The sequence below is a fragment of the Lingula anatina genome, chromosome 6 (genome assembly GCF_051362555.1).
Source record: "Lingula anatina isolate TDL-2025a chromosome 6, LinAna3.0, whole genome shotgun sequence".
NCBI classification, from domain to species: domain Eukaryota; kingdom Metazoa; phylum Brachiopoda; class Lingulata; order Lingulida; family Lingulidae; genus Lingula; species Lingula anatina.
Window position 1 is genome coordinate 14174139 of NC_141772.1, and position 23677 is coordinate 14197815.

A 23677-nucleotide genomic window follows, 5' to 3' on the forward strand; every position below is an offset into this window, starting at 1 on the left:
CCACTTTACATCTCTTATTTTGTATTTGATAATTCAAATCTAACCGCGACGGATACCAAATTCTACAAAAGACGCATGCGCGACCGGAAAGACGCTTTAAATGTTAGTTTATGTTACTGTTGTTGTTCCCTTAGTTGTTTGCAGTCGATTAAATGACACCGGTGTAAGCGAAAGCCAAATGCACACATAGAATAACCTGCTGAGTGCTAAGAAAGGATCGCAACGATGCCAGTTCGTTTTAAGGTTTGGATTTTAATATTTTTACTCAGGTTTAACGCGAATGCCGGCTGTGGCATTGCCTTCTAAATGTACTTGTTCAGTGCTAGCCTATGCAATGCTGGTGACGTTGACAGCTACATTGACAACTGTCATTCCATGACTGCCCTAGATTTAGATTAAGCAACAAAAGCAATGTATGAGGGACACGTATCTTAGTGGAAAGTTATTGAATGTGTCTATTTTAATACAATAATACTTGTAGGAGTGCATGTATTATTATATTACTAGTAGCACTATTATTACATGCAGTAGTATTACCAGTCTGTGCTATGACGTTTTCTACCATATATAATGAAAACTGATTACATTTTGATACGGGTAAGCATATCACACATTCCCATTTCTTAATGGAATATCAATATTTTGATTACCATTATATTTGTCACTTGTTTTTCTAGCAGCAACAAGATATGAAAGATGCAAAGCATATACAGGGCTATCACCTCCTAACTACCAGTATGTCTGTTGATCTCTAGGCCATAGGAACCTCCAGAGCTCCTTAAGTTCCTTGATTGTTGACTCTAACTGATCCATATGACATACTATTTTTGTTTCCAGACTGATTCTGAGTACAGGCGTAGTTTTAAATGGAATGATTCATACCATGGTGCAACACCAACAAAAGAACAACTTCAACCTGTAGCAGGCTTATCCTCTGCAGACTTGGGCCAGTACAGTAGGTCTTCATCTGAGTATTCTTATTATATGGCACTAACATATCTTCCATACTCATTACATGGCCAATTTCAGTTTGCAAAATAAACCATTGGTATTGTGAATATCATAGGCAGTCCCAACAGTAGCATCTTCCCATCCTTTTTTTTTAAAAGAGGGAAGCACCAACCCCATCCTTCCTTAAAAAGCCTCCCCCCCCCCCCGCCCCCTGCGGTACTACTATTAATACCCCCTAGCTGAACTTTTGTTGAAAAATTGGATACAACTAATATTAATGGTTTACAGTGAACAACACTAATTTTATTAGGTCAGTACAGTATGGATGGATATTTTGGTCCAGTGTTAGTGCATGGTGTCATTTGAAGTGAGATAGGCGTGGGCTGTGCTTATTGCCTTTGCCATGACCCTGGTGATGCGTTGGTTGCTTTGCCGTCATTGTTTTGTGTAATATGTATGATTTTTTTCTTTTTTATAGCTCCAACCTTAGCTGCCCTGATAGCTTCTGTGTGTGTATATTTTTTCTCTTTTTTTTTTTTTTTTCCCAGGTACAAGTAGTGTTATTCTGAGGTGTTTTTTGGTTTTTCTCATTAGCTTATTTGTTATTCTGAGGTGTTTTTTGGTTTTTCTCATTAGCTTATTTGTTTGAATTATCTCTGTTATTATTTCCCTGACTCTATTTCCCTCTTTTCCTATAAGCCTTCATCAGAATACCAAAGGAAGTTCACGTGGTTGAGTTCGCCAAAGAGTGCTTCCTTCTCACCCACAAAAGAACAGATGGCGCCTCCAGCAGGACAGCCCACCTCGCTTAGTAAGGCAAAGGGGGAAATGGCTTACTAGTACATTTGTGCTGCATATAGTATTTTTGTAGATTTTTTAGATGCATTATAGTTTTTGCTTTTTGTTTATGTTCTAGTATTTTTGTAATTGTATTGACTACTGTTTCAAGTATTGAGTTAAAGATTACAACCAAAAAATTATGCATCCAAGTCACATAACCATGTTCCATCTAAGGATCACAGATCACTGTTGACAAAATTCATATTCGCTTTAGAATGCTTACCTGGGTAATCTACACCATGAAAATGCTTTTATCACAAAAATTAAGTTAACATCAATCTCCCTGATCAAGATTTTTAAAGGAAAGAAAACAATGCCATCTTATAAAATGATTTCTCTTTGCATAATATTAATATGCTGGGATTGTGCTTTGCTTTGTATTGTACACATTTTCACCAATATCCGTACATACATAGGTACCTTACATGCTGTTTTTCACCCAGGTGGGGGCATGTACGGCATACCCACAGAACCACCGCTGCAGAGAAAGAAGAAGCCCATCCCTCTCACAACCACAGCCACCACTAAATACATCAATGGAGAGTATGAGTCGTCAGGGCAGCGGGTAGAAGACGAGTACACGCTGATAGGTGATCAGACCAAGTTTGGTCAAAGCATTAAGTACAGGAACTTGAAAAATGATCGACGAAAGGCCTTGGCAAAGACTTTCAATGTAAGAGAATGTTGGGGAATGTATACTACTAGTATTGCTGTATTGGTTTTGTTTTAGTGATTATTTTAAATATACATATTTCTTGCTTTCAAATATTTCATGGTTTTTAAGGAAGTATGGGTCTAAGACATTAATAATGATGCTAATGATAATGTACTTTTTTACAAGGTGCCTACTGACTTTTCAAATCATTTGAATCAACTTCAAATATTACCATAAAACATTTTTTTGGAAAAAATTCTTTTTTAAAACATTTTTCAGGAAAATTCATATTACATAATTGAAAAGGGAAAGGATCAGTTTAGTAGTAACATTCCTGCATATTTCTTAAACCGCACAAGTAAGTTATAGGTGATTAGTACTACGTGGGATAAACCAAGCAAACTTTCCCTACAATTAGGTTCATATAATAGTGTCATAGAATAGAATACGAGTCTGTGAATTAGCACATTCTATATCCTAGGTTGGAGGAAAAAGACAAGCTGCCAGACTTAAAAATGGCACCAGTTCAGACGAGCCTGGGCCAGCCCCAGCACCCAAGGTCAATGTTGACACAGGGAAACCAAGGGTGCCACCTGCTCCAGCAATAAAATCTGCACCACCACCGCCGCCACCCACGAAATCCAAACCCCCACCACCGCAAAGACCGCCCCCACCAAAAGTCCAGATTGATACTGGAAAGAAAGAGCCACTGAGGGAAAGGAGGGAAGGAATGATGAACGAATTTGTGCAGACTGATATGGAGAAAGGGGTTGCTGATTCTGGACAGGAGGTTCCTGTAAGTGATTATGGGGGAAAAAGGGGAGAAAAGCAGAGAATAAAAAGAAGTGCTGATATTTAGAAGTGATAGTACAAGAATGGATAAAATAATTCTTCATTTTTTATAAAACAACTATATCTTTAAAAATAAATGTGGTTAATATTTATTGACTGTTAGTTCCTGTAATTTGGCTCAGTTTTATTTACATTTTAAGGAAATAAATTCCTACCAGCAATACATTAAAATTGTAAGAAATTTATGCAATAGCTCACTTGGTTTAAGCCAACAATGAAGAGTGACATGAGTGATTCTTAGTTTTATTTTAGAGATTTAAGGTCAATTTAATTATCATTATGGTCTGTTAGTTCTACAAAAAAAATCACAGATCTCTGAAACATTGTTTAAGCAATTTCTCTGTCCTGAAATTAATTATCCCTTTACCATTACTCCTGATTTCAGCCGGATTATGCCATGAAGTACAGAGCAGGGGTACCGCCACCCAGGCCGAAGAACCCAAAGAGGGTCTCTGAATACCAGAAAGAGTTCAGCTGGAAGAAACCTGTGGAGTCTGTGCCATTACTGCAAGCTGAACAGGTAGGAGGCCCAGTGGTACTCTCAGGAAATAGCTTAAGTTGGTGTTATTGTTAGGATTGATAATGTCATATGTATTTCTATAGATATTTGATAGAATCTGCCACTCTAAAAGTGTGGGGGAAACATTAAATGTTATTGTTATCATAAATCTTTTTTTTTTTTCAAATGTAAAATTTTTTATCTAGAACGTTAGGTTTTTTAAATAATTATCATGGTAGTTTTGGTTTCAAAGAATAAAAACATCTTCAGTCTTAGTTCAAAATGTACAACCTTTGGTGAAAAACATTATACTTTTCTCATCATACAGTATATTTGGTTATTTAGGTTGTATACAACAGTAGTATGGATCTTCCCCCTTACAAGAGTGATAACATTCCACGCACAACAGAATACAACAACCAGTTCAAACCCTGGACAGACTTTTACAAACCAGTGGAACCAAAGAAGAGTGAGAATGGACCGGAGGGAGGAAGAAAGAAACACAAGGTATAGTCTTACTACTAAAAATTGTGCTTTTCTTTTTTGTTGTTGATTGAGTAATTTGAAATTTGCTATTTGACATAGTATGCCATGAAATGGCAGACACAATGTGCCAGATTTTTAAGACTGGTGACTATACATATGATAAACAGTGTGTTTTAGATTTTTAAATAAAATATTATGAATTTCTATTATTATCAATTTGTAATATTGAATGTTAAGTTTTATAGGAATAAATTTACATATGACACTAGCGAGTGGATATACCAGCTGAAGCCTTAAATATTCAAGCACCCAGTTTATATAGACAAAATGCGGCTCTCCAGATGTTTTGCTTGCATATATATTACTATGTTCATAGTGAGTGTGGTGGAGAGCCCCTATATATAATGAATTTAAATCACTGTATGGTGATCCTATTTGGCATATTTTTAAAAAATTCTTTGTAACTGATTTGTTAGAAACTAAAGAAAATGCATTGATAATGAAATTCTGATTTTTTATCATTGTAGATGAAGAGAAGTAAAAGTGAAGCAGGTATGGAACATTTTTCTTTATATATAATTTACATTATATACTAGGTGAAGTATTTGATATTTATTTTCATATCAGACAAAAAAGACAATTAAGAGGTTTTTCAAATAGCTTAGTTTAGATTATTAGGTTTATATTCAACAAGTTGAAAATAGGTTATATTTGTATGCTAAATTTTCTATTCAAGTCACTCCTTCATCTCCAATTTCTCACAGCCTTTAACATATTTTCTGCAATTATATCTTGTTCCAGAACTCCGGTTAAGTCCTGACAAGCGTCCTCCTGCTGGGATTCACCAGGTCACCTCTCCTGATGACAAGAGACTGGTCAAAGAGTCACTCAACCCACAGAGGATATTTTTCCCACATGGAAAATACAGGTAAGATTTGATTATAATTATTATTATTATTAAGTTTATTGTTTGAAGGTCTTAAACTGACAGCAAGATCATTTTCCTTAGTGGAAAAGACAATGAAATTGTTTATTTACTTTAAATCACTTATTTCTTAATTCATTCAGTTTTGTTGTGTACATTTGTGAAGGAATCTTTTTTTATTTTTTCAACTTCAGAAATGTTAACTAAACTATAACCTATGTACCAGAATTTAAGATTTAGTGATCTTACTTTTCTGTATTCATAATTTTAAAAACTATTGTTGAGACTACCATAGCAATTTCAGGCCTCCATGGAAATATACCTAAACATAATTTACCAGCATTTAAAATTTATCGATATTACTTTTCTGTGTTCATAATTTCAGAAATTATCGTTCAGAGTACCACAGCAATTTCAGGCCCCCATGGAAATATACCTATGAGGATGGAGCCTGGAGAGGCGCTAACCCTCCTCATATCATGCCAGTAAAGGTAGGGGTGCAAATCTTGGAAGGGCTATATTTATGGATTATAATCACTAATATATAATGTTAAGTAAAGGTAAGGGTGCAAGTCTTGACAGGACCATATTTTTATTTAAATGATTGGATTATTATTATGTTATGATGGGTCAAAATCAGTTCTTTGCCTTTTATTATTTTTATTATTATTTATGTATTAATTTATTTTTTGATGTGCCAGTAAAGAATATGTTGTGATTTTTAATAGTGTCAAAGGGGTTTAGACTTTGCCATGACTCGAACCAGAATCTGACACACTCAAGACACATCATTATTATGGCAAAAAGACTAAAACCTTGAATGATGAGCAAAATATGCTTCTTGCAGGAAAACGAATCGGACGCAGAGGCCGGACAGCAACCTCCTCCCCCCTCCCCTGGCGCCAACTGGTTTGCTGAGGTCGTAGAACTGAGGAAGAAGGCGGAGGAGTACAGGAAGAGAGCGCAGGGAACACATTTCTCCAGGGAACACCTAGCACAATTGCTGGCCCAGCAGGCAGAGCTGTGGGATCAGGTCAGCGAGAGCAGCACCCTGTCTGCACTGTCTCTGGAACAGCCAGCTAAGAAGCACAGGTATGGTGGAAGGATTAAAGTTGTTAAGAAGTTGAGAGAGAAAACAGAAAAGAAAGGCAAGAGATTGGTGTGTGTGTGTTGGGGGGTGGGGGGGGGGTCGGGTTGTTGTGATAAATGCATGTGTGTGTGTGTGTGTGTGAGAGAGAGAGAGGAGAGCTAGTTGTGTGATACTTTTGAAAGGATCTTAGTTCTTTTTTCTTTTTTCATTTACTTGTTTATTTATTTCATTTTTTGATTGAAACTCAAAAATGTTCTTCAAAAGAATTATGTGCTATAATTATAGTCTTTAACAATGACCACTGCAGATGTGTGGAGGCACATTATAATTGACATTCATTTATTTTGCTCTGTCCGTAGGAGAAAAGAAAACAAAGAGAATGAGCAACCTCGAGAGTCCAAGAGAGCTGCTCCTCCTCCTCGACCTCCCCCACCTCAGGGATCTGAACCAGTCAGAAGAAAATTAGCGTGGGAGAAGAGTGAAGAAGATGAGAGAGCTTCAGGGTAAGAAGAGATCCCACATGCAAGCTAAGCTAGTTAGAAGATGTCTTCAGAGTAGTTATATTTGTAGACCTAATAATTTAAAACAGTGGTCAGTTACAGAAAGTCATAACAAAAATATATTCAAGTGTTGGAAGAACACGACAAAGAACAGCAAATAGCTTTTATCCTTATTTTTATTAGGTGAAAAATAGAATTCATACTGCTATAATCTCAACATCTTCAAAAATATTTTCATTACATTCACTTTCTTTAGGTTCACTAAAATGTTCGAAGACTGACATGGCAAAATCTATTTAACATAGTCATCTATCTGAGTTTAGCAGTCTAAGCTTAGCACACAATGTAACTGATAATGTTTGGCTGTAATTTTTTCATTCAGAATTGGGTCAATAGCAAGTCCAGAGGGTACGCTAACGTCAGGCTCAATGTCTGACAATGAAGGTACCCTTGGGGCAGACGATGATGATGATGAAGGTAGAATTCCTACTCCACGGCTCAGAGTGGAACAGGTTCAGAGGTAGGCTGAAATGATGAGGGTTATAACTATAATTATACCTATTTGCTGTGATTAATGCATATGTGGTTTACCAAACTGAAAAGTAATTGGAATAGTCAATATTTTAGTGTTTATGTCTGTTGCTGTCATTTATGAACAAATTTGCTGTGTAACAAGGCATTTTAATGGTATTTGAATCATATAAAACCAGTCTCTTAAGGCAGCCTATTCAAAGTCAAAAGAAAACCCTCTACATTTTGAATTTGGTGGATCAATATATAACCCAATGATCTTAATTTATTGATATATTTTATCACTTTTTGAATTCCTCTTCTCTTCTGCCAGACAATCTAATGTACAACGACATCACTTGGATCGCACAACACCCGCAGTGGGCGGGGCACTCCTGACCTCACCTCCTCCTAGAAAGAGAACTCCAAGAAAAACACCCCCACAAAGTCAAAAGTCACAGCCTCAATCTCAACCCAGCAGGGGTCGCCGTGTCAGCAGTAGCACCAGCAGCAGCAGTACAATGTCCAACCAACCTCCACGGAAGGAAGGAGTAAGTTGTTCGTGTGGCGCTAGTACTAGTCGTGTGTTACCACCTTCTTCCTCTTCCTCTTCCAAGCCGCATTCTGTTCCTATTATTTCTGCCGATGCTTCTCACCCTCGACATACAGCTGCTTGCTCTCAGAGAAATGCCCCATTGCTGCCACCGCAGAGTGATGTGCACCACACTGCTGAAACCAGCAATAATGTAACTGGTGGTCATGATGCCTCAGTCCAGGTCAGGCACCATAGTTATGAAACCCAGTCTCTGACCAAGAACAAACCAAGACGTTGCAGCTGTGGCGTGAGCGATGACGAGGGGATGGTCAGTGCAGTGGACGAGAACGGTCAAAGGGACCAGGAATGTCAATATGATGCCACTACTGACCAACAGCCAGGCCAAAAACACCCTAAAACATCTTCTGAAAATATGACCGCTGACCAAATGACCTGTAGGAAGTCGAGTTCTAAGACCACCACAGAGAGTGCCTATTATTCCTATCCAACCAGTGGAAGCAGGACAACAACCCTAGTATCCAGTCAGGTGCCATTTCATCAGTCATCTCGGTCAGCTGATACAGATGATAAAGACAGAGGAAGGGTCTTGGGTGAAAAGAGAGCTCATGAACAACAGGGATCTTTACCCTCTTCACGGGCTCACTGGCAAAAAGATGCCCCAACAAGAAGGACAACTTCTGCACCCGTTTCTGCCACAGAAGAAAGTCAAGAGCATGGGTGCATTAATGTCCCCCATAGTCACAGCGTGCCAACTCTTGTCACTGCAACTGCTTCTGCATCACATTCAGCACGCGATTCAGTGTACAGCTTACTGCACAGCTACCCAACGTCCACAGAGCAAGCTACCAGTCAAGCTGTGGCGGGATCGTCCACTATCAGAACTGGATGGTCAAGCAGTCAGACCACTTCAGCCCCCACTGCTGCCTCCATGCCTTCTGTGTATACTAATCAGAGTGCTGTGTCTTTGCCTCATAAAAGTCTAAGTGTGCCACTGTCCACCCTCCCTGCTTCCTCACAAGGCTCTTGTATCCAGGTAATAGAAACAGTTCTTCTTCTTCTTCTTTTCTGGATGTGTTTGTTGTGGTTGTTAAAACTGTTTTTTTAAGTAAAAGAAACTAATGGGGACTCTATAATTTGTAGAGTGGGGTGGGAGCAATGTAGGCACTTAATTAAGGTTAAACTTAAGTCACTTTTTAATTTGGAGTGGAAGTTATTTTGTAATCTTGTGCATATTTTTATCACAATGTATATTTTTCTAAGCAAATTTACCTCCTTCCATTTTGGTAATAGGCCAGTATATCATGTATATGTGAAGTCCTTTCTTAGTATCAGGATATATATCTATATATATATATTTATATATAAGTTTTGTTCATCCAATCTAGCCGCCAGCTGTTAAGGGCTCCTCTCCCACCTTTGGTATGCCAACCCGCGACAGCCACATGCTTATTGACGACAGCGTCAGCTACGATAAAGGCATGGAGACCAAATATGTTCACAGTCCACAACCAAGCAAAGGTAAGGGGGGAAAAAAGAATGCATATAACTTGATATAAGGATATGGAATATGACCTTTTGTATCCTACCAAGACTGGGTTGTTTGCAGTAGACCATTAATTATATACCTTTTTTATTTCTGCGTGAGAAACAGTTGGCACTGATTGGTCATGCATATTTTATCATTCCATAATTTTCTCAAGATAATCCATCTTTAGGATTGTTGTCACTTTTTTAATTATAAGTCCACTTGGAACACATTTTCAGCAGCAAGAAAAATGAAATGGACAAGAACGATTTTGTCTGATTCCAATTAAAGAGGCATTTCTGCTCCTTGTCATTAATTAAAAATTATATTTCAAATGTTTCATGCTCGTATTCCTTGAAATTTTGTTTCCCAGCCAGAAGAGATCGCCCCAACTCTGGATCTATGCATGGGCGTCCTATGACAGCCATGCCTCAGAAACGTCAGCCTCAGCAGCCGCCAAACTATCCGTCTCCTATCCCTGAACAGATGGGGAAGACATATGCCAAACCAACTCTAGAAGCACTGAGTGAGTGATGGGGGATTATTATTATTTTTTATTATTATAATTATTGTTGTTGTTGTATAATGTTGTTGCACTACTATATGTTGAATGATACATGTTTAGTTCTCAAATTTGTGATGATTTTTATAAAGAAGAAAAGGAGATTAGAATACATTCAAAATACATTTTCAAAATTGTATGTATTGACATTTTCATGCACTGGCTAGCAATATTTGAATATTTGGATAATGACCAAGAGTTGACAATGTTGTAGTATTGCATGCCAACTTGAAGCATTCTTCTGGGTTCTATGTTTTAGTTGTTTCCCTTTTTTCATAGGAATTATAAGTTGGACTATTTTTATTCATTTCCGACACACACACACACACATTTTTTATATTTATTATTTTGATAGTTTCTGTATAAATCCTAAAGTTACATAATTGTAAAGTGAGGTTGAACTCCCTTTAGTGCATATAAAACACTTCTATAAGGCTTAATAAGACTTAAATTTATTAGAAGTGCCAAGTAATAAATTAAATTAATCCATCATTCATAAAAAAAAGTGTTCAAATTGCAAACTTAACGGAAACTGACAAGGGACATATATACAGCACACACAGCAATTGCAGAAAATATCAGTTCTGATGTTTCTTTTTTTTTTTTAATATGAAGCAATGCTTTTTGGTTTGTCTTTAAGGTCATTTCGTCAGGTATTGCGCAGAAATTTGACATGCCAGCTCACTTCAAATGCACCTTTAAATATGCAAGGAGAATATTTTAATATATTAACCTTTAAAAAAATTAGACATTGTAATTTATTAAATTTTTTATTTCCTAAAATTAGAAGCACAAGAAAGACTGGGTGAATGGAAAAAACAAGATGATGATACTTTATCCACTTCAACAAGATCTCTGGCATCAAGCTGCTCTCTAGCATCTGAAGTACTAGAAAGGGCTCGGAGCAGACGTGATGAGTTTTGGGGAAAGCAACCTGGAGAAACTGGCAAGGAAAACCGAGCCCGCTAACTGTTTAATCCCTAAAATATGGGGAACTGAATTTAAGAGCAAATACCTTTTTAAAAGTTTTTTAAATTAAATTATTAGGCACAGTGGTTTCTTGATTGTGAAATTACAATATGAAATACATGAAAACGAATGTATTATGATCAAAATCACTATAAGTTTGTTTTTCTAGACATCTTTTTAAATAGATTTATAAATTAGATAATCAATTGATGAAAATATCAAGGGTAGATTACCTATGTAAAAATTAAACCATTGCAAATGTCTATTGTTATACGCAGATTCTCTGGCATTTTAAAAAATATTAGTGAATGGACACATTTTTATTGACCTAGTTTTGGGGTAAGGTCATGGGTTGAAGCTCCATGGTTATTTGTAACCTTTTTAAACATCATCAAGAGTAATTTTTTCTCCACTTTTAACTTTATTGGTCTTGATGGTTTCCATCTAAGGTGTCTGCTGTTGAATTTTTACTGCAGTATGATAGCATGATTTATTTACAATTAATCAGTTTTATTAAACATTTTTTCCTTCATTTTGAGCTCATAGAAATTTAACCAATCTGCATGAAGTGCGTCTTTTACCGATGTAAAATTTGTAAATATTCTTATGATGCAGAATTAATACTTTGTCATATAGTTTCAGTCTTAGACTGTGATATTTTACAGATTGTTAGTTATTTTACTTTCAAATGTCAGTTATTTCATCATGACATTACACTTTAATAGATTACCACCTACAGGTTAAATAATTAAAGTGTTGCATGGGGTTTGTTATCTGCATGCTTCATTTTTTTAATTATTTTGTATGTGATTCTATTTATTTCAGACTGCTTTTGCTCCGTCTCGGTTTTCACCTTAGGTTTTGAACGTTATTTCAGATTTCTGATCTGTCCGTTTATGTTATCATATTACCAAATAAATGAACATGGGTGTAAAATAATTATATACTTTGAAAAAAATGCTTTGTTAATGTTATGACATACTTCATAATTGTAATGTTCACATCCCTACAGGCAGCATTTTGTATGGTGAATAAAAATGACTTTTTGAAATAAAGCAGCAAGTTTTCATTGGATTTTATTATTCTGTAACTGCTATATTAACCCTCATCCACAAGGAAATGGAACCCTACGTAAACCCTGAAACCGGGCCTCGGAGGCCCGGTGTACCATGAAAATCTGACTCCCCTAAAATGCGACTCCACAGTCAGATTTTCATAATGAAAATGTGACTCCCCCTATGAAATTTTGATTCCCCCCCCCCCCCCCCCAAAAAAAAAAAAAAGTTTGCAGGTAAAACTTTTCATGAAAAAAAAAAAATTAAAGATTTGTATTTTACCACCCAAGGAATCCCCTATGAAAAAGCTATTTATTTGATATTTGATGATCATTCTGACATCTTTTCTTTTAGGATACTTTATGAAGAATATATTGAAAATAATTGAAAGTTGGAATGGTAAAATTCTGGGTGAAAATAATTTACTAAATTCTTCATTTTCATATGCATGGGATTTGGACCCCATTGACTCCAATTATATTTGCTGTTGTTTTTCTCATTTTTCCCAAAGCTGAATGAAAAATGGGGACTGATGATTTTAAATGGATAATAAATTTGCATTCTTGTACCCATAGGATTTTGACTCCCTATAGGCTTTCAAATATTTCCAATATGATCTTCATAAAGTAAAAGTTAAAGAAAGGTGTTGAAATGATCATCAAATATTAAATAGCTTTTTATAGGGGAGTTATTGGGTGATAAAATGCACATTTTTAATTTTCTTATTTTTCATGTTTTTTTTTTTTTTTTTTTTAGTTTTTTCACCCAATACTTTACCATCCAACTTTCAAATATTTCCAATATAATCTTTATAAAGTAAAAGTAAAGATTTTGAAACGATCATCAAATATTAGATAGATAGCTTTTTCACAGGGGAGTCACTGGGTGATAAAATGCACATTTTTAATTTTCTTATTTTTCATGTTTTTTTTTTTTTTTTAGTTTTTTCACCCAATACTTTACCATCCAACTTTCAAATATTTCCAATATAATCTTTATAAAGTAAATTTAAAGGAAAGATGTAGAAATGATCATCCAATATCAAATAAATAGCTTTTTCATAAGGGAGACAATGGGCGGTAAAGTGCACATTTTTAATTTTCTTATTATTCATGAAAATTTTCACCTGCAAACTAAAAAAAAGTGCCAATGTATCCTCCATTTTACATACTACAAGATCACAGTCATATACTCAAATAAAATAAGATTTATGAAGTTTTGTGGAGAAGGAGTCAAATTTTCATGGGGGGAGTCAGATTTTCATTATGAAAATCTGACTGGGGGAGTCAGATTTTCATGGGAGTCAGATTTTCATGTTACAACGGTCCTTTGCTCGCTTTACCTCCACCTGGGTGAGTATACACTGTGTATGGAACATGCGGAAAAATCTTTTTTTTTTCCTCAAAATGGAAAGTTTCGCAAAGGTAGCGCAGTCTATCAGGTATGTAATAATGATAGATTTAAACTGATATCTGCATATCAGGTGACCAAGGTGACTGGTTACTCATAAATAATAATTCCTCCAGGTCTTGAATCTTTCACAGGCAGATTTCATTGACCATACTGATAGTCATAGCACACATGATATTGCTTGTGTAAAGCATTTGATAGCAAAGATATTTGAGGTTACATAGACTTATTTATCCCATGTGGAAGTAAAATTATCAAGGGACCGGACCTCAGAGGCCCGGTTTCCAGGAAATGGGACTAACTTTTGGAAAAGTTAATTTCTACATATGGTGTAAATTATTTCAAAACTAATTATTAATCCATTGATGGGGTATAAGTTGCCTGAGGATTACATGAAAGGACCAGGCTCAAAACCTCATGCGAACGAAGAGAGAGCAAAAGATACATGGGTCCGGGCCTGCGAGGCCCCTGAAAGGTGATTGAGGGTTAAGTGGGTTTTAGACATAACTTAGCTTGACAGTAGTTCTATATTATTTCTCACTTACCTTTTGATAAAATCATTAAGCATTCCTCATACCATTTTGTTCATAAGACAGTGTTTCATACCTTAGAACAATGCTGTTGGTTGTGTCTAAAATGCCTATTTCAAAGTCGCCAGTGCTTTGGAGAACAGTTTAAGACTAGTTTTCCCCCCTCTCCCCTTTCCTTCACAAAACTACAAATCTGCTCTTTATCACGGATATTTGAATAATTGATGTAAGTCAAGGTGCGTAGATTGTGAATTCTTCCATCTTATATCTTCAAGGGCGTATTATGATATGCGTGGTAACACTTGAGTTATAGATGTATACAGTACAGTTCTGGGCTTAAATTATGCAATGATTAATCCCTCAAGCCTTAGTCACACAAAAATGATATAGCTCCAACATACAAATCGAAGTATCTTTTATCGTCGGGATATGCCACACAACCCCCCCCCCCCCTCCAAGCTTCGGTACCATTTAGGCACCACTATCAGCGTTTGCTTGTAAAGGCTGCGGTCGGAAATCAAAAGCAGTAAAATGGCATTAGCACGTATTCAACAATTTCTCGACATCGCCAGAGTTAATGGAACGTTTGTGCACGGTGGCATAGTACGGGTATTCACTACGATTCAGATAAGCGGGACCAAAGATGGACCTCTCCTCTCTTATGATATAGATGAACACATGTTATTGATTAGCTTTTTCATACATCTATCAGCGACGCAGATTTAGTTTGTGCACTTTTCTCCAACGCGAGAAATGGAGATATGTGCAAGAATTAGCTAGAGAATCTGCGAATATCTTGTGAAAAAAATCCATCTGTGTCCTTGGTAAAGGGTACACGAAGCTTTGTCATAAGGTTAATTATAATAACTTCTTAGTAATTTGAAGTTCCATGTTTATCTATAAATCTTTGAACATCATAAAGAGTATTTTCATCCATTTTCTACTTTAACGCTCTTGCTGATTTTAGTGTTAGTTTTTAATATAACTAAGAGAAGAAAGACCAACATTTTAAAGCGGCTGCAAAAGTTGAAAACGTGTACAGCTTTGGGAAACAGGAAGTGATACGTTTACACCCCTCCTTTTCCTTTGCCTTCGTAGAGAGCTGGCAGCCTGTCTTCACCACTAATAACTGAATAATGGATTAAAGTGACGCTCTTGAAATATTGATGCGGAAAGTATAAGCCTGTGATACAGTTATGCCAATTTTGGTCGACCATACCTTATAAGCACAAGAATTGTATTTTACTAAACAGATACGAGTCTTTCGTTTTTTAGGGAGTCGTAGCAAAGCCGTCTTAACCCAGGGTGGAATCTACGAAATATACAGGTAGTAGTAGGCCTATGCATGGCAAACACAAAAAAAAAAAAACATTTGATATAAAGAGATAACCTTTAAAGGTTATTTATGTTAAAACAAAATCCCCCTAGATTGGGCGCACGTACCCTACATTAGATAGGTTACCACACTGAACAAATTCAACTGCACTTGGTCATAATAAGGGGCATGATAAAAGGGTTTCGGAAAGTTACACACAAATATACATGTGCATGTACTTGACGGGGGGGGGGGGGGGGGGGGGGGGGGGGGGGGGGGGGGGGGGGGGGTAGTTACCCTTTATTAAAAAAAAATATTTTACCCTTCTTCCCGTCGATATTCTGCTACTCAGATATGACCCTTCAGGTCATATTTTCTATGGCAGGTGCCTCCACAACCCGAACTCCTTTAAACCAAGTTACGTGTTAGGCTGTGCTCAGAACAGTGGACTAACTAGTCCGAGGGCCAAATTTGGCGACCCACTACTAAGCTTGCCGTCTAATCCGCTAATAGACACTGACTATATTCCGTGGCCGGCCATGTTTGACCCTCTTGGTACGTTTTGGGTATAGATCGATCTATCTTAGGTATGTGGGTAGGGTCTAAAAGTCGCCTACCTCTACCAGCAGTGTTGCGACAGCAGAAGATAAAATGAAATTACGTCTCTTTTTACCCGCATCATTTTCCAGAAAAAGAAACCTCTTTAACCATCAGTTGTCGTCGGCAGTATGAACTATGACATAGCCTCTTTCGACCAACGGGGCGTATGTCAAATTACAATTGGTAAAATTATTGGTTAAACTTTGCATTAAGAGCACGTGGCAAACTCTGAAAACAGTTCAACTCCTCCTCTCTCTAATTATCCCTACATCTTTTACGTCACAAATCTCACAACCATACACATCACAGCTATTTAAAAAAGAAAGAATTTATGTAACGAAGCTCAGTAAGAGAGTTGCCCATTTTATAAAAACTCCACGATTATCAAGTGCACGGCCTGAGATTTTTTCTTGAAATTGTTATTGCCATGTCGCTTCAAGGGTTCTTTCTAGGCGCGATCATACTGCAATTTGCCTTGGCCTCTGCCATTGAATTCGACGATCCGAGATTACCTGACCCGGGACTTGCCCCATTTCTGCCGGTCCCACCGGCTGCATGTGCTGGTAAGTATATTAACAGTAGATTACAGATATTTTGTGATTTTGTGGAAAGTGTATATATACATATATACATATATACATATTCAGAATAGGTATAATTGTACAATGTTCGCATGAATGTCCGGTTGTCTGAATGCATTTTATTCCACGCAGATTGCCCAAACTCAGAGCCATCTGGGAGCTATCATTATTACATTCACTTCATATAACAATCTAAAGTTATTAGTTGACAAGAACGTTATAACAGACCGTCACCGCGATCACTGCATGAAAAAACACCTTTTATCGCCTTTCATTCATCTACAAAATGTTATCGAAAGATGATCCCTCATCTTTCATCATCCTTTCCTGACGAAAAGGTCATCTTTCACCATTCATTTGTAAAAGGTCATCTTTTTATCAACTTTTACGTCTCGGAAAGACCGTCATTCACATTTTCATTAACTTTCAGTTTTCAAAAGTTCAACTATCACCTTTTACACTGCGAAAGGCCACCTTACATTCCAGCTTTTGTTAACTGGAAAGGTCTCATTTTGTTAACTTTTATTTTCTGAAAGCTTAAGACTAATTTTATAATAATGCGTGGTGATCTTTTGTATGTATACTATTTATTTTATGTACAGGACTTAATTCCGTATCTTACATTAAGCGCATTATGGAAAAAGCGAATACTTTTGCAAATTGTTTGCATGATGAAATGTTTTGCACTTTGATTAAAGTATTTAACTGATAGATTGAATATGGTGATTTGCATTTCGGAGAAAAAATTATGCAATCTTGCATTGGCTGGAGTTTATGTATAAATATATAGCATTCAGAGCAGTAGAAGAAGTGTTCACCGAATTTCACTTGAGGTAGACATGTAATTTTGACGCTTTAAACGACAAACAACTTTCAGAATCGAAAGTAACTATATTTTTATTCCAATATTGTCAGGGTTTAAATACAGCAAATAAAAAATTATATGTCAGAGGTCACATCTCCATATTTGCCTAGATAATTACTTTCACAGGAAATGATCTCCATGCTTCTGGACAGTAGCTAATTATGTCAGGATTATAGCATTGATTGCACCAAGTCAAAATAGTGTTTGAGGTCACCTCTCCATAATTTGCCTGGCTAGAGGCTCGTCTCTAAACAGAAAACCACCCCTCCTCGACCAAAAAGGCAATAGGATCTCTCGTCACTAACTTTGTTATTTTCAGTAATGTCAGGATTTTAGCATTGATTGCACCAAGTCAAAATAGTGTTTGAGGTCACCTCTCCATAATTTGCCTGGCTAGAGGCTCATCTCTAAACAGAAAACCACCCCTCCTCGACAAAAAAGGCAATAGGATCTCTCGTCACTAACTTTGTTATTTTCAGTAATGTCAGGATTTTAGCATTGATTGCACCAAGTCAAAATAGTGTTTGAGGCCACCTCTCCATAATTTGCCTGGCTAGAGGCTCGTCTCTAAACAGAAAACCACCCCTCCTCGACAAAAAAGGCAATAGGATCTCTCGTCACTAACTTTGTTATTTTCAGTAATGTCAGGATTTTAGCATTGATTGCACCAAGTTCAAAAAGTGTTTGAGGTCACCTCTCCATAATTTGCCTGGCTAGAGGCTCGTCTCTTAACAGAAAACCACCCCTCCTTGACAAAAAAGGTTATAGGATCTCTCATCACTAACTTTGTTATTTGCAGTTATGTCAGTATTAGCATTGATTGTATCAAGTCAAAAATTATAATTACAATAAATGTCAGAGGTCACCTCTCCATAGTTTGCCTGACCAGGGGATCGTTTCTAAGGATAAAACCACTCTAAAATTGTTATTATGTGTTTTAGACTCCAGAGAGCAAGTTTTACCTTTTACATAATCCCTAATAGTAAGGCCCTGGGCATGATGGAAATATTTAACCGAAGTTGGATAGGTAGTAATCAGCTATGCAATTGGAATTTGTTTGTATTGGAACTGGTTATATTACTGACAGACTGTTTGCATATCCTTCATTCATCTTGCTTACACTTCTGTAGTTAATCTTAATATCAGAGGAAAATTATCAACCATACATAACTGTTTACTTATTCTCTTGCTCAGAGCGAGTCAGTCTCCCCTTTACCATTTTAGCATGTTTAATTCCATAAATCTGATGGAGAGGGGGTCTGAGGTAAACACAATGAGGTTATACACGTAGGTTAACAATTTCTATTGTAGCTGCAGACTGGGAATTCATGTATAACAGGAGCACAGGAATGCTGCCTTCTTTAAGATGTTCATCTATTTTCTTGTGACGACAGGCACTGCTTTTTCATCGTTGTGACGCCCAATTCCTTTATAAAAGAAAAGACATACTGAATAATAGAGACATGACAAAAACACATGACAATATTTTTCTGAGAACTTAATTCTTTTCTATAATGTGCAGCTGTTTTAAATAGTGTCATTTTCGGTTGTATAAGGCTGTATTCCCAGAGCTTTTAGATCGATCTCTCCCCGCAGGGAGTCTCACTAGATTACTGTCAGATAATCCGGCTTAAATGTCCGTCCTGCCTACTACAAGCTGTAAGGGGGTAATTAACTTTCGTGTCCGCTCGGCTGACAGCTATTTAGCGTGAACCCCCAGGGAGTTAGGTCGATCTAAAGTAGATCGATCTAATCTCTGGAAATGGGGTCTAAGTCGAATCCATCCCCTTTCACATTAAAGCACCCCCTTGTAATCCAACACATGGGAATATTCTAACACTTTTAAAAATGACAACCCCTTGTTGTTACCCCGTATCGTGGACGTGCACATATATTTCCAAAATTCACAGTGAGTAACAGGTCAAACGTTAGAACAGACAAAGGCCAAGCCCAATGAAACTCAGTTTAACTCGATCCTTTCTCGAGAGACGGCCAAATTACCCTGCAACATGCAGTGCGTCGAGAAAGATTCCCGCTTTAATCCCAGAAGTATGCTTTGCTATAATTTGTGTTAAACATACACTGTGCGAACAAAACTGAAATCACTATATCACCTACCTTGTAAAACGATGACCGTCTGCCCCGTGTCTATAGTGATCTATATAATTGTCTCTTGCTGTTTTAGTCTTGAGTAAAACACGAAGTTAAAGGTTGCCGTGCGAGCTTTTCTGCCATTAATACTGCGTTATAGGTCAATGCTAGAGAATCGGCGCGAAAGATATCCCATTACAGACTATCTGCGCATGCGCAAGGCCAGGCGGTTGAAAATGCGCGGACTGTAAGTCTGTGTAGGCCGGTCACAGAAGATAATTTCCAAGCCACCGTATTGATTATGGTCGACTTCTTTGCAAGATGGCATTTGTTGCGGCGATATTTTAACTGATGAGGATGAAGAGAATGAGTAAATGCATCAGGTAGGTCTAATATAACATTTGAATCACTCAGTCATAATAAGGGAACAAACAACCGTGTCACTGACGCCCAAGATGGGTTTTATGCACGGAGAACAGACCGTGCTGAAAAAAGATTATCACGATCGTGAAACAATTGTTAATCGAACACTCTGTCCTATTTATTAGAACACTGCAAAAAGTTTACGTCAAAGTACGGCCCCGCGTACAAGTAAAGATTCTGTACATGTATATAACTGGCCTGTATTAATCCCATAGAGTCGACCTACATTCCTTGACCTAAATTCCAGGCAGGGTTATATAATCAATGCACTGGTTCACTCGCAGGGTTCATACAGCACTTTAAGTGCTTGAATCTAGTATATATTGCCCCTTGTACATGTATTCAGTCTGTTTATGACATTAAAAGTACTTGAAATTGTTATTAGCCTTACAAAGGGCTTGTATTTATCATTTTCCCTAAAAAATTCTGGGATTTGATCAGTTAGAAATTTGTCGAATGATTATTTCAAACCTTGTTTTTAACCTGAATGTAGACATGCTGGGGGAATGCCCTTTTTAATCTGTCATTTTTTTTCTCATGTTTCATTATCATTAAAATACAAAGTTTGTGTGAATGATGCACCTCTTTTGTATGCAAACTTAAAAATGACAGTAAGATGCATTGAGTTATTGAAAAGTTATTGATTTAGAGCCTCAGAAGTCATTCAATTTGCTTTTATGTTGCTGTATGAACCTTAAGCAGTAATCATGAATATCTTCATCATTGCATGTAGTTATTTCAGCATTCATATTTTCATTAATGAAAACTGTTTGTATGACATTACACTAAAATAATTCACTATCTTAAAATATCTATTTCTTTTTCAGATGCTATTAAAAGACAGGCTGTCTGAACAGCATATAAAACAAGCAAAGTGGATGGACTAAGGCAAAAAAATTGGAAGAGAAGAATGGGGTATGTAATACAGGAGCCTATATAAGTTCTGTACAAAGCCCAATCAAGTTGCCTAGCAGTAATCATGAATGCATATTTTCATCATTACTTGTAGCTATTTCATTATTCATATTGCCCTAATTGAAAACTTTTCGCATGATATTACACTCAAATAATTCACTCTTTTTATCTATTTACCAGGTGCCATTAAAAGATACTACAGTTCTGAAAAGTAGGAGGATGTTCTAAAACAAGCAAAAGGACTGGATGAGCTGAAACAAAAAATATGGAAAAAAAGGAAGGAGGTACTATTATAGAAGCATGTTTAAACCTTGTAAAATCTCTCTTTTAAGACTTTTGATGGCTTTAAGTCCATAGTTTGAAAATACTTCTAACATCATAAAAGTTGCCATTGTTTTCATCATATTTGATTAGCATTAAAATGAACTGTTACCCAAAACAGCATTTATCATTACATGCATCCTATTTTTCAGGAAGCAAAAGACAAAGATTTGGGCAGGCAAAGTGTTCTCTTGACAGACGATTCCAGGAAAACTACTCCCAGGAGAGCGGGAAGTTATGCATATATAGTAGGACTAGTGGATCTGGCTGAAAGTACATTTAGAGAACATTTCCTGGGCCTTTCTTGGATAATCAAAACAAAAAATCAAATGTCCTTGGATTATCAAAAAACTTTCAAAAGACAAGCGCAACCTGCACAAAAATGTTATAATGGAATAAATTATTAAAATTTATACCATGTGTTGTTCTGTTTATCAATATATTATTAAATCGCGGCAATAAATATTACATTAAAATACGTAACAAAAGAAGGAAAAATGCAATCTTTTCTTAAATAAAAAGGTTTGAAAAGGTTATCTTTTGTATCTGAAAAGTTGCACAAAAGGCATCTGAAAGTTGGACTTTTTAGCAGGAAAAGGTAGAGAAAAGTGGGTCTTTCATATGTCTTTTAGCATGCAAAAAGTTGATGAATGATGAACTTGAGAATACCTTTTCTTCAAGCAAAAGATCGTCTTTTTGCAGCAAAAGGTTTATGAAAGTTAAACTTTTGAGTAGAGAAAAGGTGAAGAAAAGTGGGCCATTTGTATACCTTTTCACTTATACAAAAGTCATTTAAAAGATCGTCTTTTACACCTTTCCTAAAAAAACGAAAGGTCTAGGAAAGGTGTGAGAAGGTGAATAAAAGGAGGCCTTTTGATCGCCTTTCAGGATATATAAAAGCTGATTTTTCATGCAGTGGATACTTCGGCAAACCATAACCAGGATCTCCAAATTACAATTTCGTTCAAGGAACCTTTTATCTTCAATTTTATCTATCAATCTTTATTATCACGTACGTGCCGCCCATATATATCTATTTTACTTTTGCCTGTTTATTAATTTGTTTTTGTTTTTTTTAAATCGATGTACTTCAATCTTTTTTCAATCAACGAAAATTAAATTACTGGTCTACTTTTTTTTAAACCAGCTAAGTTGGGTCTGTGTACCTGCGGCGGGAAAGGAGAACCACATTTTATCACATGCGATGGAAGGAAGTTCCCCTTTAATGCCCCTATAGGTAATATCGGAAATTTGGCGTCCGGCTTCAATAATTGGTGGTACGTGTGGATCAAGCATGCCCTTTACGAGGGTGGACCACGTACATACATCAGTGCAGTTAGGTTTGGGTGCAATGGCAATGTAGTAGACTTTAACTTTAACCCCCCTGGAAACACAGACGCTCCTGAAACCTATGTAAGTCGACATTGACATAATCACTAAGGCCCCATTCAGAATAGGGGACTAGCTGGTCCGGGGGTCAAATATGGCGACCCACTTGAATACTTCCCCACGGGATATCTTTTCAGTGTCTATTAGCGGATTAGACGACAAGTTTTGTAGTGGATCGCCATATTTGACCCTCGGACTACTTAGTCCCCTTTTCTGAATGGGACCTAAGTATCGCTGGATGCTTTAACTGTATGATAGCTTTTTTTTTTTCAAATCAATCCACTGGAAAAAAGCTTTCTTCTTATTTTTCATTTGGAAGCAAAGGACATTTAACCTATATTCTTCTGCCATAACCAAATCGCTTATTTTTCCTGTTCCTCAGAACTTCGGGACCTTAAGAAAACCAATCTGCAAAATGCTTCATTTACCAAATTGCATCATTTGTAAGAATGTTATCAGCAGGATAGGAAAGGGGGGACGACCCTCCAGCGGCTCAATTACTCAAAAGAATGCCGCCTAAATCCTGTGATTGTCTCCCCGCCTCCACACGGGCCATTAAACGGATTAATTCTCGGCCCTGAGGTTTAATTGCTAGGCCCCTGCAGCGAAGACGCACGTGGAGACGGGGACCATTAGGGAATTAAGAACATCGCTTTTAAGTTGGTCGGCCATATTTAGCCCTCAGAACCGTTATTTTGCGGATCAGCTTATTTTGAATAAGGTCATAGTAGCCTGTGAGCGTGGTAAGTGTACCATATCTAAAGGAGGACGAAGTACCATAGTAAAAAAATGCAAGGGGGAAATTTTTAATAAAATTGAATTATATTTGGCGTAGAGAAAAGAAACAAAAAGAACCACGACTACTCTCTCACTGCTAAGTTAAGGAATATACTTTCTGTAAAAGCTGATTACAGTACGTTTGGGGCCCAGTAATCAAACAAACGTATACTGTTCTCTCAGCCAGGACCAAAGATTATTTTTTAACTAGATGTAACGGGGCCGGTGCGGTTGTTTGGCGTGTGCGCGAGGTTCGTAAGAATGACACAACAGTCTAAGATAGGTTTCCCTATTAATACAGTTTATTACTTTAACCCGTTACATATACAGGGACATCTAGCTCAGGTAGGCACAGCGCTACGGTAAGACAGTGACCCAATCGTTCCCTCGATCTAGGCTCTGATTGACCCGGCCGTCCTCAGTCCTCAGTCTCCCTCTCGTGCTCTCGTCGTTGCTGGTCACTCTGACGTCCCTGGGATCGGTCT

General features: G+C 37.0%; 2 protein-coding genes and 2 long non-coding RNA genes across 7 annotated transcripts; 3 read left to right on the plus strand and 1 right to left on the minus strand.

Moving 5' to 3' along the window:
- Window positions 1–55: 55 nt before the first annotated feature.
- Window positions 56–11975, plus strand: LOC106151943 (stabilizer of axonemal microtubules 6-like). Of its 4 annotated transcripts, none has more exons than XM_087014584.1 (16): window positions 56–243; window positions 838–955; window positions 2235–2464; window positions 2928–3242; window positions 3684–3818; window positions 4143–4304; window positions 4811–4835; window positions 5085–5211; window positions 5594–5699; window positions 6056–6300; window positions 6658–6801; window positions 7181–7318; window positions 7643–7859; window positions 9250–9382; window positions 9763–9915; window positions 10739–11975. In XM_087014584.1, exons 1-16 carry the CDS (start codon window positions 226–228, stop codon window positions 10918–10920), a joined length of 2448 nt encoding a protein of 815 aa, XP_086870710.1. In that variant the 5' UTR covers window positions 56–225; the 3' UTR covers window positions 10921–11975. The 4 variants fall into 4 exon arrangements, with proteins under 4 accessions (XP_086870710.1, XP_086870711.1, XP_086870713.1 ...); XM_087014585.1 differs by lacking the exon at window positions 838–955 and adding an exon at window positions 1651–1762 and having other exon boundaries at window positions 61–243; XM_087014586.1 differs by lacking the exon at window positions 56–243 and adding an exon at window positions 1651–1762.
- Window positions 11976–15966: 3991 nt separating this feature from the next.
- LOC147761203 (uncharacterized) lies at window positions 15967–22454 on the plus strand. Its single transcript, XM_087015216.1, has 2 exons — window positions 15967–16393; window positions 22174–22454. Exons 1-2 carry the CDS (start codon window positions 16258–16260, stop codon window positions 22452–22454), a joined length of 417 nt encoding a protein of 138 aa, XP_086871342.1. The 5' UTR covers window positions 15967–16257.
- Window positions 17290–19522, minus strand: LOC147761204 (uncharacterized). The gene is made up of 2 exons (XR_015335145.1): window positions 19395–19522; window positions 17290–18703 (listed from the first exon to the last, which is right to left on the minus strand). It is a non-coding gene; the product is annotated as an uncharacterized LOC147761204 (long non-coding RNA).
- Window positions 19567–21439, plus strand: LOC147761205 (uncharacterized). The gene is made up of 4 exons (XR_015335144.1): window positions 19567–19750; window positions 20618–20705; window positions 20886–20989; window positions 21179–21439. It is a non-coding gene; the product is annotated as an uncharacterized LOC147761205 (long non-coding RNA).
- Window positions 22455–23677: the final 1223 nt, after the last annotated feature.

Coding starts and splice junctions, on each gene's coding strand:
- LOC106151943 (XM_087014584.1), top strand. Junction 4,305..4,810: donor GAGGAAGAAAGAAACACAAG/GTATAGTCTTAC, acceptor TTATCATTGTAG/ATGAAGAGAAGTAAAAGTGA. Junction 6,802..7,180: donor GAAGATGAGAGAGCTTCAGG/GTAAGAAGAGAT, acceptor TTTTTCATTCAG/AATTGGGTCAATAGCAAGTC.
- LOC147761203 (XM_087015216.1), top strand. CDS start 16,258: ATGTCGCTTCAAGGGTTCTTTCTAGGCGCGATCATACTGCAATTTGCC. Junction 16,394..22,173: donor CCCACCGGCTGCATGTGCTG/GTAAGTATATTA, acceptor TTTTTAAACCAG/CTAAGTTGGGTCTGTGTACC.